The sequence below is a fragment of the Lytechinus pictus genome, chromosome 8 (genome assembly GCF_037042905.1).
Source record: "Lytechinus pictus isolate F3 Inbred chromosome 8, Lp3.0, whole genome shotgun sequence".
In the NCBI taxonomy this organism is placed as follows: Eukaryota; Metazoa; Echinodermata; class Echinoidea; order Temnopleuroida; family Toxopneustidae; genus Lytechinus; species Lytechinus pictus.
In genome coordinates, this window is record NC_087252.1 from 38,256,273 (window position 1) to 38,269,897 (window position 13,625).

Genomic DNA, 13,625 nt, shown 5'->3' on the forward strand with positions numbered 1-13,625 from the left:
TTATTTATTAGTTTATATCAGATTATATTACAGGTATATGATATTTATACATATATATATATATATACATTATATGCATTTATTTATTAATTCATTTATATATTTATATACACGTTATTTTCTCAAGTCGGTTTTTATTGAAATACATGTGTGGTCTGGCCCACTCGTGTTATAGGCATTATACATTGTGTGCAAAATGCATCAGCGCAATCTAAAACAGAATAGAAAATGAATGTGATACAACAGTATACATAATAATTCGTGACAGAGAGTACCATACTACTATCTTTATAACAAGTATTATTCAAACAAACATATATAATTATGTAAAATCATGAATTGTTCAACTTCATGCTCCCACTATATGATTATTGTTACACTAATACTGATATCAGGACTGACTGGTATACATTAGTTTGCAGCAGCTACATCTTTTCTGTATTGTTAACTATTTATTTATTTTTGTTTTCTTTAAGATGCACCTTGTTTTGTATTCATTTAAAGTATGTTGATTGATGCATGAAGACATAAGTTTGAAATGTTTTAAGAAGTTTGTTTCATGTAAAGCGCAGTGTGAATTTACCCTGTCTTGAAATGCGAGATAAAAGGAACCTATTAGTATTAGCATTATTATTTATATTAGTAATATTTTTTATTTGTATTATTATTGGCAGCCCAGTCATCCCCCCAGGTGTACGAACCTGTCTTACGCCACTGATCTCAAACCTTCAGCAATTTTTAATGCTATTTTTACAATAAACTTTTTGTTAGGGTTAACTCCCGCTTTAACATTCTGTCAATATTCTGTTCCGATTCACCAAATATCGACAAACACTTTTTTGCTATTTGTCAATATGACGGCCATTTGAGCAAACAAAAAAAACATCGAAAAAAAAAACGAGGGGGGTTAGTCTCGTATCTGGAATTCCCAGGAACTCTTTATTAGTCAGATGATTGACCAATCAGACGGTTAACCAATCACATTCTTCTTATTCTAATGAATATTCATAACGGACAAGAATATCTGGCATGCGTGTTGTAAATCAATAAATAGAGCTAGATGCCACACAATCCCGGCATTTCCTTTCAACCGCAGACAAGCAATTATCGATACGTCTTGTCTTCACTCTGTTTCTCATTTTGTACTTTTTTTGATTGCGGTAAGTGTTATATACCATCAAGTGATTTATATTTGCATTACGTTTATTTACACATAACGCAAAGTGTGCGTTTGCGTGTGTGTGTGTGTGTGTGTGTGTGTGTGTACATGGGCTATGGGCTATGAGATGGTTGTATAGCGTCCTTTATTTAGTAGTCTAGCTTTCGATCTTTGATCTTCATCAGGACTGTAACTCTGTAAGCATAAAAAACGCAGAATACAATATGATGGCTTAAATCAGAGGTAGGCTATAAAATGGTGATGTTTCAGTTTGCTTAGAGTATCGGCACCAGCTTAGATGGAAAAGGGTGTTCTTCTGAGTATTTTGATACCTCATTTAACAAAATCGGTCAAAAATTGAGAAGGTGCCGCCAAAAAAAATGATTTTGGCTCCATAGGACCACCCCCCTTTGAAAACGTGTATATTATACATTTCTTGACATATTTTGTAACATTTCTTGGCGATAAATGCACAACGCGGATATATAATTTTTTACCGCACCTCTCACTGACTTTTTACTTTCAAGTCTCGCACAACTTTTGAGACTGAATTTGCGACACTCGGGTGCGCGGTTCCAAAGTTGTGCAATATTTTAGAAATAAATGTCGGGCCTAAAATTGCCCCAATAGATGATTCCGTGTACAAATCCAGTGTAAATTCTCTATGTAGCCACAATTGAAAAATATTTCATTACTTTTTTTTACGTTTGCTGACTAAAAACAATTGATTTCATATTATTTACGACTGAAAAAAGTATCGCTGACGATTTCCGTCGAAAAAAAAGCATTAAAAAACAAAGAAATACATAATGTATAAAAATTATGTACATGGATGTTTAGGAATGGCTGTCTGATCCAGCTTGGGTTGAGTCATGGATCACATCCGAAGGGTTTTCTACAAAAGTGCATAAGAAAAATGACCTGTTTAATATTCAAGGTCACATGATCTAGTGGCCCAATAAATGATCAAACTTGGTAAAAAATATAAAATTTCACCCAAAGTATCAACTCTGGCTTCGATATTATTAGATTCATTGGATTATCAATTGGTTGATAAAAACTTATAAATCAACACAAAATTCACCCAAACGGATACGGAACATATAGGCTATTACAAAAATGCACTCAGACACTTCCATATTTGGCCTATTTGGGGCCACGCACACCCAGATAAGATGTTTAGGGCGACACCTTCTCATTTTTTGGCCGATATCAATAAAATGGTATCAAAATTCTCAGGAGATGAACCTGCATCAAATAAGCAGGTGCCCCAAGAAATCTGGAACATCTCCCTTTTTTACCCCTGTATAGCCCACCTCTACTTAAATGTATTACTTAATTTGTTTATATGTATAAAGGTTTGTGATCTAATCGTAATCACCCTTGTTTATGTAATCATCATTATTGTTAATAACATTGTTATTCACACCAGCCCCACCAGCCCCCCCCCCCCCCTCACATGTAACCATGTAGTAATGACCCCTAAGTACCCCTGATGTAATAAACAATACACATGTACCCCTTCAGTTACCCCTTTCATCTCTGTCAACCCAATGTTATACCCTAATGCACATGCTCTGTATACTTTATTCTGTCCAAAAATTGTGTTCTTCATACTAATCAGTCGCTGATGAGCCTTAGGGTGAAACAGTCTGTACGACTAGCTTAGTTAAGCAATCCAACCAATAAATTATTTATACTCAGCTCATACACAGTCGAGCACTATTAGATATTGCAGTATATCACTATATACTTACCTACCTAACATTGTTATTCATATTTTTTATCACTAATAAAATTAGCATTGTTTGTACCATCATAACTAATACTCTTAACACTACTGCTATCACTGGCGTAAATCCGTGTTGATGGGTGGGGGGGATGACTGAAATATTTTGGCATTTTTTTGCAATCATGTTTTAGATATGCAAGCAATTGTCATTGATATGTCCACAGTGGCGTACCGTGGGTCACGGCATTGGGGAGGGGGGGGGCACCAGCAAAATTTTTGAATCACTAAGTGAGTGCGCTAGTGAGCGCGCGGAGCGCGCTAAGTTGCCATTTATACTGACCTAATAGAGACATTTTAAGGACAATGTCATTAAACGGATATGTATCTCACTGATCAAATAATGCGAGCGCGAAGCGCGAGCTGAATTTTTTTTTATATTCACACCTAAAAAGGGACAATATAATCAAATTTGTGTAATCATGATAGGTACCTGTCTCGCTGAACAATGCGCGAGCGCGAAGCGCGAGCTGAAAACTTAGATAATTCAGACCTGAAGTGGGGCATTCTAAGGTTTCTTTGTAGGAATTAACTAGGACCATACGTATTTCATTAACCAAATGATGCGAGCGCGAAGCGCGAGCTGAAAAGTTTTGATATTCAGATCGGAAGAAGGGACATTTTAAGGACTGATTTTAGGAATTCATGAAGAGCAGACATATCTCACCAATCCACTAATGCGAACGTAATCACGGACAGGAAATGTTTCATATATACGAAGACCTTAACATGGGGCAATCACTTTTGAGTCATGAAAAAGAAGCATATGTCACTACATTAAACAATGATAACTCAAGTGCTAGGAAATATATTTGGTTTATATTGACTTGAAAACGGGATGTTTTAGTACAACAGGATTATATATCTCGTTAAACAGACAATGCGAGCACCAGGAACAATAAAAAAATGTTTCATATAGTTGTAATGTAACATAACATAATTATAATATAATATAACATTATAATGAATAATATTTTCTTCTTTCCCACTACGTTTCTCTTCCTTTCTCCCTTTTTTCTCCTTTTCCCCCTTTCCCCGTTTTTTTTTTGTCAGCCGATGGGGGGCATGTGCCCCCCATGCCCCCCCGTAGTTACGCCACTGTATGTCCATATGGCAAATACCCCTCCAATATTATTATCTTTTTTTACCTCATGATGGTTTAATGGTTTTATTAGAGATTACATTCAAAATATTTTGACATTCCATCTTAATCCCTTCCCAAAGACCCCAACATTGATGAATTGGAAGAAACAGGGGTTTCTCTTCAATGTTATAATAAGGACATAAGTATTTCGTTTGGAAATGGTGAAATGGCTCTTTATTTGCATTTTATGATTCAATAATATTGTTTTATTTGTTAAGCGGTATTTTAGGAAGAATTTTCACCAATAAAACAATTATCTCTTGTGATTTTTTTTTTCATTTCTTTCGTAAAAAGTGGGGAGGGGATATTTGTACAGGCCATCCCCCCCTCCTCGAAAAGTGGGGGGATATATCCCCCCCATCCACCCGGGATTTACGCCAGTGACTGCTATTGTCATCACTATTACTTCTATCATCATTTCTTAATATCATAATAGTTATTTCTGCTAACTTAACTAATATTGCACATCAACAAAAATGCAATGACACAAGGGAATTTGACAAAGTAATCAAGGAGAGTAAGTGACATTTTCATTCAGTATATGGCCTAGGTTTGAACTGAAAATGAAATAAAGGTATTTTAACGATTATCAGCCGATAGTTCGACAAGTCTTGACTCTCAGACCCTTTACTGACTTAATAAACCGATGTCTATGGACAATTACACGCACTAGATCCTGCTCGAAATTTGACGGAATAAAGTCATATTTTGGTATGTATTTCCACTCCCCCATCATATATGTTCTATATTAGGGCTAGATATATTATTCTGAACCTTCTCCATCTTTTTATTTCCAATTTTAGTGGGGATGCATATGGATATATTTCATATTTGTCAGACAATTTACAATGTCTCGATTTGCCCGGTTTAGCAACAAGAGCAGGGCGTTTAGGTTTCGGCCCGGTTTCCGGCTATTTTATCTGGATTCAGTGTATGCTGAATTGAAAGCGTTGATCCACCAATGTGAAATATTGTATAATTTGTATTATTTATTTGTGAAATGAAAAGGAAAATAATGATATGTGAATGTTGATATAACAGAGCAGAATATTATTCGTATAAATAGATGGACGTATGGACACTATATCAAAACAATTTTTTTGTTAGAATCAAATCATTTCAGAATCAAATGAATGTTTAACTTCATTGATGTAAACAAAGTATTTGGTTATTGTTTTATATTTATATTTATAGAAGCAATTTAATACGTATCGTATTTTTCGTTGCTGGCAAAAGGCACTCATCCAGCATGTCCAGGAACGAGGTTATATCATTAACCCGTAGAAACCACGAAGAAGTATTATGTCAAAATATTAAAAAAATATCATCACGAAGTCTTCAAGGCTAAGTAACCAGTTGTTACTATTTCGATGAATTATAAACAAATGCAGATAAACTTGCGGCCTTTGTTATAATTAAGTTCAACCATTTATATGCTATATAGGCAAAATTATTTAAATCAATGTGTGCAAAGCTTAGCAGCAAATTGATAAAGTCAAAGAAATTTGTGACTAATTCCAAACTGCAAGAATTTTATAGATATTACCTCTTCCTATTATTTTGATCAAACAGATGTGAATTATAATCATAATTTCGATAACAATTCGGTTTCATGATCATTGTGATTATACTGTTTTAAAGGACAATAGAAATGCTTTTTGAAAACAACAATGAAATCATTGCATGTGAAACGAGATGCAGTTTGATATAGCAATCGTATTTATAATTAGTATGCTGTAAGCTGAACCATGAATTCATTTTATGTAAACAAAGAATTATTTTTGTTTTCTATATTGTTCAGAAAGATCGAATATACGTTTCATGACGTACTATATCGGTACTGAGGGGGTGTTTAACAAAGTGTTAAGTATACTTACAGGCTGTACAGCCATGCTTAAATGCCGACGCAAACATGGTTTGTTTGAAAATCTGAAAGTTTGGGCCGTTTTGAAGGGTTGAAAAATTTGAAGTTTATTTATTTAATCAACAACCTATTCTGGATATCGTAGATAATTAAAACAAAACGAATTTGGGACGCTTAACATAACGGTATTTCAATATTACATATTCAAACAAGCAATTCGGTAGTGTATTCGCGCTTTACATTGTAAAGCGCAATCTTATTAATCAATAAGCAGCAGTGCGCGTTCTTTTAAGGCCACCGAACACCTTACGACTGTTCGCGATCCGATTTAGGAACAAATCGCATTTTGCTCATTTTCTGAAAATGTGAATGGAACGTGTCATTTTATTTGAGGTTAAAATTAATTGAAAGAATACTAATATAACCATTTTGAAAGATTGCAAGCCTTTATCTTGGAGTAAAGGCCATATTACTTATTAGTTTCAAATCGTAGCCATTCGTACGACTGCTATGACGTCATTACGACAAGATATTAAATTCGCTTTCATTCTAAGAAGGGTGATAGCATAGTCACAGATTTGAAGTAGGTATTCGTATGATGATTTAGAACATTGCACAGTAAGATATTCCAAGTCTCAATATTAGCTTCAAATTCTACTACATTTTATTCTGAAATCGGGTCGCAGACCAATCGTAAGGTGTGCGGTCGCCGTTATATACTACCAATGCGGTGCTGCCTTTTATACCGCACGCAAATGGAAATTTAAGTGTGACTCTAAGCATGCTAAGTAACGCTTTGTAAAACACACCCCGTACCTCTATTTCTTATCACTATTTATTATTATTTTTTTTAGTACAGAGCTATGGCTGAGTTCAAAGTCATTACGACCAGTAGCGATGTTCCTGTGGGGTGGCGATTGGCGACGCATGAGGAAGTAGAAGGTTATGAGGAAAAGGTTGTGGGCTTACTTGGCGACATAGATGTATGGGCCATCGCTAAGCTTGCAGACGGATGGAAAATTTCCGGTTCGGGGTATAATAACCAAATTCAGAAATGTGCAGATCCTTCCGAAGAGATGGGCCATCGAGTGATCATCAATATGAACAAATCTTTCAAAAGTAAGGAGATCATATTTATCTTAGAGAAAATCCCATTCGGTCCCAATGTGGATTGTAATAATCCTACATTATGATTTATCCGATACCTATTTCTCCTTAAAGACTACAGTTCACCACATAAAGTTGATTTCAACCAATAGAGGAAAATCAAACAAACAAGAAAAGCGACGAAAATTTCATCAAAATCGATTGGATAATTTTCAAGCTTCGCTTATTTTTACAAAAATAGTTATAGTTACAATACAGCAAATGAGTGTCAGTGGTGTCACTCACTCGTTGTAATGAATATGAATACCGAACATGGTTAGAATGTTCCGTTTAAAGATATAAGTCTAAAAAAAAAAAAAAAAATAGCTCTCCCGATTCGCGCTGGCATACTAGTTTTTCTTTCTTCATGTCTGATCAAATAAAACAACGTGCCTATCCACTTTCAGTTATACTTCAGGAATATATGTTTTTAAATTTCTGTTTGTAATCTTTCCCAGACGTTTTAACCAGAATTCTTTTTGATGTCAGTCACTAGAGTCCAAGATGAGATTCCTGGTGGGTGGAGGTTGGCGACTTACATGGAGGTGAAGGATAATATGAGAAGTGTTATAGATTTACTTGACGAATGGACCATCGCCAAGCTTCAAGATGGGTGGCAAGTTGCCGGTGGAGGATATGGCAACAAAGTTGAGAAATATGATGATCCCAACAAAAATTTCGGGGACCAGTTGCTTACCAACGTGATGAAGAAAGAATTTAAAGGTAAATTCATCGTTTTTATATTAGAACAAAAACCCATTTCGGTGCCTATGTGGATTGCGATATTCCTAGATTACGATTGTCGGATACCTCTAATATAATAATATAGAGCATTTCTAAAGCGCCAAATCCACATTGATTATGTGCTCAAGGCGCTGTAATATACTTGGCGTATTATTATTACCCCGGCTGTAGCTGCGCGGCCATACAACGGAGGGAAGCTGGAAGAGTGTTCCAAAGTCGTGGGGCAGAGCTTGAAAAGGACCTATCACAAAAAAAAAAAAAAAAAAAAAAAAAAATCGTTTTTGCTTTTTTGACTGTTAAGAAATTTTGATTTGCAGAACGTAAGGACCTACTGGGAGTATATGCCTGGATTAATTCAGAGAGATATTTTGGAGCATGTCCTTGAAGAGATTTGAAAGTTAGGGGTAGTATTTTTAATTGTATACGAAATTTAATGGGGAGCCAGTGCAATTGTTTAAGAGTAGGTATTACATGGTCATGTTTTTTAGTGAGGGAAACTAGACGGGATTTTCTGGAATTCCATGGAGCAGGCTATTGCAACTGTCAAGAAGTGAACTAATAAATGCATGAATTAGGACTTCAGTAGATGACTTAGAGAGATATTTACGAATTTTACCAACTTTTCTTAGAGCGAAGGATGCTTTACGACAGTTGCTGTTGACATGGGGACGCATTGAAAGGTTTTAATCAAACAAAACACCTAAGATAGTAACCGTTTTAGAGGGATGGATATAAACATTTGCAATTTGAATTGGAGGTAGCTCAGGGGTATGTCTTCGATGGGAGGAGATATGCAGGACTTCAATCTTGATATCGTTAAGGAGTAGATAGTTCACAGTCATCCAGGAACGAATGGCACAAAGACAATCTTCCACTTCAGTCTGCAACATTCGGAGAGCTTTCCAGACTTGAATGAGATATACAGTGCGTCCCAGAAAAAAAACGAAACTGAGATTTAGCGATGATTTATCATAACTTAATCACAAATACAATAGACAAATGACCTACCAATGTAAAGCTTAGAATCTCCTCTTTCATCTGATATTACTGAAATTATTCCTCATTCACGCATGAGCGAGCAAAAAACAATTTGAAGAAAGGATACCAAAAACTCATTTGGCGGGGGGTATCTGAATTTCAAAAAGAAAATCACATGTCTTAAAAGTTCAATATCTGCTCTTTAATTTGATACCTCAATTACAGAAAATGGTCAAGAAATAACAAAGTTCTGGTTATTTGAAATAAGGCTTGAATTTCCATAATTTCATTAAATAAACTGTTTTCACCAGTTTCCCACAGAAGCTATCGCATGGTTAACAAAAGACTTAATGCATGACTGATCGTAAACAAAACGGAGTGTCGAGTGAGTTTGAACGCTAGCCTGTAAAACCTCTTCATTTTATGAAATTATTGAAATTCAAGCCTTATTTCAAATAACTAGAACTTTTTTATTTCTTGACCATTTTCTGTAATTGAGGTATCAAATTAAAGAGCAGATATTGAACCTTTTAAAAATGTGGTTTTCCTTTTGAAAGCCAGATACAACCCGCCAAATGACTTTTTGGTATCCCTTCTTCAAATTGTTTTTGCTCACTCATGCGTGAAGGAGAAATAATCTTAGTAATATCAGATGAAAGTGGAGATTCTAAGCTTTACATTGGTAGGTCATTTGTCTATTTTATTTGTGATTAAGTTATGATAAATCGTCGCTAAATCTCGGTTTCGTTTTTTTCTGGGACGCACTGTATAATTGTGTGTCATCAGCATATATCATACACGATAAACCATAGGAATGTATTAGATATTCAAACGGTGTCGTGTAGCATATAAAAAGTACAGGCCCGATGACCGAACCTTGCGGCACCCCCCATTTAAGTAGAGTAGGATCAGATCGTGAGACATCTATGATCACCTGTTGATATCGTCTAGTGATGTAAGAGTCAAACCACTTTGCTACAGTTCCAGAGACACCAAATCGTGTTTTCAGCCTGGAAAGAAGAACATCGTGATCAACTGTATCGAAGGCTGATGTCAGGTCCAAAAGTATGAGGATAGCATCATCTTACTTATATTCCGATGATAGATCTACGAACATGGACGGGATAACCTAAATTATTGTTGTTGCCGTTTTATTGTTTTTTATTATTATTTTGGTTAATATTTTTTGGTGTTTGTTTTCAATTCTTCATCCAACTAGTTTTGTGATGGAGTGCTATTTTGTTTTACTCTATTTATAACGCATTTCTTTCTTTGTATTTTTTTTTCATTTCAAGATGGAAGTCGTCGACGGTCCTATTCCGAACATAAACAGCATGATAATAGTTGATTTTAGTGAATAAAAGTTAAAGCAAATATACATTAACAAGATGACTAGAAACATTTGATTTGTAAATTATATATAATATTTTTTTTGAGCAGGTCTGGATTTGAAAAAGCCTTCCAAGAATGATATGTAGAGTAAAAACGTTGTTTGAATTCAACGCTGATTGTATATGAACGTTACATTCGACGGTAACAAAAGATAAACATAAGCATTTAATCAAAGTCCTACTTTAAATATATTTTCTCAAATTTCTGTTTGTAGTCTTACCGAAATGTTTCATTAAAAAAAATCTTGTTTGGTTTCAGTCACTAAAGTCGAATATGGGATGCCTGGTGGCATGAGGTTGGCGACTTACTGGGAAGTAAAGGATTCTATGAAAGATGTTACTGATTTGCTTGATGAATGGACCATCGCCAAACTTCAAGATGGGTGGCAAGTTGTCGGTGGAGGATATGGCAACAAACTTGAGAAAAATGATGATCCCAACAGAAAGTTTGGAGACCAGGTGATCACCTTAATCAGGCCAGTGAAGGATGTTCGTGTTGTTGGAATCGCAGAGGGCATCACACGGGATTGGAGTTGGGCGACGAAATCACAGGTCGAAAGCGTAAAGGGAGATGTAGAAAAATTACTCGGAGAATGGTCTATTGCAAAGCTCCTAGATGGATGGAAAATTGATGGTAAAGGATACGACTATAAGATCACCAAGTGTGATTCTGATGAGGGTATTACGGAAATGGTTATTGTACAAGAATCCTTCTAGAAAATAACGATATTAGCAATTCTGGATTAGGGGTGGAGGCAAACTTTCCAGCCAGACGTTCACCTTGATTCGGGGGGGGGGGGGCTCATATTAGATTAGGCAATTCGGGCCATGCGAAGAACTTTTCCAATGGGAAATGGGTAAGAGGGTTAATGTGGCTATTTTAGAGACATTTGAAAGCGAGGGATTGAAGAAACCTAGTGGGTTATAGAAGCAATAAGTTGCATTTGCACTTTCATATTAAACAAGGGAACATGAACGATTTGTTACGAAATTGTGCTGATTGTTTCATGAAGGATAGCAAAGTTTTCCATTCGGCGGTTTAAGGGGGTTTGATTCAGCACCCCCCCCCCCTCATTCTTGAATTTCATTATTTCTGGATTTTCAAGAAGTTTTGTCTTATCAAGTATAGGAATGAAGAAAAAAAAGGATGTTTAAGGAGGATTAGGGACTCCATAAAGAGGCTGATCAAATAATCGGGATACATCTAACATTTACATGTTAGAAAAATATTAATGTATTTTTTTGATAAAATATGTATATTTTGTTCACTTGGCTCATACTCAAGAAAATTAAGTATCAAAATAGGTAAACGCAGAATTTCTTCCCTTTCAACTAACAATGAAAACAAAGGGCTGTTTTGATAACTTTAGCATGTTTAGGACTGTAATATAGGAGTTGCTAGTGTTTATTTATGATCGGTGTTGACAATTTCAGGCCTATTTCAATACTGCCTTCTGTGTTAAAAAAAAGTCCTTCAGAAAGCAGTACACGATTGCATTCGTATTTTTAAGGGATCGTCCAGGCTGGAAATATTTGTATTTCGATAAATACAGTAAAATTCACAAAGCAAAATGCTGAAAATTTGATCAAAATCGAATAACAAAGTTATTGAATTTTAAAGATTTGCATTATTTCAGTGAAACAGTTTTAGGCATGTCTTTATGAATATTCATTAGGTGGGCTGATGATGTCATATCACCACTTGTTCTTTTGTATTTTATTATGTGAAATTAGGTTTAATCAACAATTTTCTATTAAGAACTAATTGGATTGACAACTAATTAAATGCATTAGTCATTGATTGCCGCAACTTATTTCATCATAATGGAGACACATCATTTACACAATGTATGAAAAAATGAAACATTTATGATTTCATGTAATGACATAAGAAAAAGGAAAGTGGGGATGTGATATCATCAGCCAACCTAATTAATATTCATGACGATATGCATATAACTGTTTTCACAAAATATTGATAAACTTTAAAATTCAATAATTTCGCTATTTGTTATCAGATTTTGATGAAATTTTCAGCATTTTGCTTTGTGATTTTTTTATATTTATTTAGATGTAAATATGTTCAGTGATATAAACAAGATAGTATATTCATCCACAAAAAAGCTTGGTCATTTCTTTCGGCACAAAAGGAAAGTTGGAGAATAACCAATTCACGATCAAAATGATATAGTAACAACCTACCGTGTACTGATGAAATAATATATCTATAAGTGTTATACTTGACTCACAACTGACGTGGTCTTAACATATCAAGTATTATTTCACGTACAATGGGATGTATTCACCGCATAAAGCAATGCCTGATAAAACTCTTGTAAATTTATATTTTTGCCTTAATTTTACCACAAAATGATTATTGTTGCACTGCATTGGGAAACTAATCAAAATAATAAATATAAAGGTTACACTTCGTAATTCCGAAGGTTCGTAATTCCGAAGGTTCTTTATTCCGAAGGTTCGTAATTCTGAAACACGTAAATTGCCTATACCTCGATGTTCGTTAATCCGAAAACGAAATAAGGTTCGTTGTTCCGAAGGTTCTTTAGTCCGAAAACGAAATAAGGCTCGTTAATAATTTCGTTTTCGGACTAACGAACCTTCGGAAATCCAAGCCTTCGGAATAACGAAGCTTCGGAATTACGAATGTATGCGAATATAAAAGCCCTAATTTATTTCAAATCGCTGATTACTCGTCGCACATTTTTAAAGCATAGTGGGGACCGGTATTGGGGACAATATTAAAGTATATATATATATATATTGCACCTGCAATGCACTAAATTTTATCCTCGGCATTTTATTCCCAGAAATTGAGTTCAAAAGGAGGTCATTCTCTTATAAAGCAAGCTCCCTATTAAATTAACCCCCCTTTTTCCTTTTCAATCCATCAATGTTATCAATTCTTTCAACGAGAATACCAATTGTCCAAACATTTATTTTGACATAAACTCTGGTATTGCTTCCTCCAATGTTTTGGTTTGTTTGTTTTATGTTTATTTTATACATTATAACTTTTGTTTTACTTTATGTTAATTATCATTTGTATTTATGTATATAATATCATGTTTATGTTCTAATATATTCTGTTTGTAAAAGCGGAGGGTTCCGTTGTAAAGCCGTTTTTGTATTAACTAAACAGGAATACCAGGCACCTTAGTATATCATATATAATAAAGAAAACATGAATAAATGAATAATAAATAATAACAAGATTTTAGAAAACAGTTTTGCGCATGAGTACAAGTGGGCCTGTATAACATGTATAATATATTGTCTTGGAAATGCGTTTATCCTTAATTGTGAACAAAAGATAGAAATGTACTTTTATTTAGAATGGTTATACGTTAAGTAATTATAGTAGATTAAATGAAATATATTTAAAACGTGAT

At 34.7% G+C, this 13,625-nt stretch overlaps 1 protein-coding gene across 1 annotated transcript; it reads left to right on the forward strand.

Annotated features, from left to right (window-relative positions):
• Positions 1-1,040: 1,040 nt before the first annotated feature.
• LOC129266157 (uncharacterized) lies at positions 1,041-13,619 on the forward strand. Its single transcript, XM_054904000.2, has 4 exons — positions 1,041-1,160; positions 6,811-7,075; positions 7,592-7,825; positions 10,475-13,619. Exons 2-4 carry the CDS (start codon positions 6,820-6,822, stop codon positions 10,930-10,932), a joined length of 948 nt encoding a protein of 315 aa, XP_054759975.2. The 5' UTR covers positions 1,041-1,160; positions 6,811-6,819; the 3' UTR covers positions 10,933-13,619.
• The last annotated feature ends 6 nt before the right edge of the window (positions 13,620-13,625 follow it).

Excerpts from the sequence above, each read along its gene's own strand:
- LOC129266157 (XM_054904000.2), top strand. The coding sequence starts at position 6,820 with ATGGCTGAGTTCAAAGTCATTACGACCAGTAGCGATGTTCCTGTGGGG. Across the intron at positions 7,076-7,591 it reads TATGAACAAATCTTTCAAAA|TCACTAGAGTCCAAGATGAG; the intron begins GTAAGGAGATCA and ends TTTTGATGTCAG. Across the intron at positions 7,826-10,474 it reads GATGAAGAAAGAATTTAAAG|TCACTAAAGTCGAATATGGG; the intron begins GTAAATTCATCG and ends GTTTGGTTTCAG.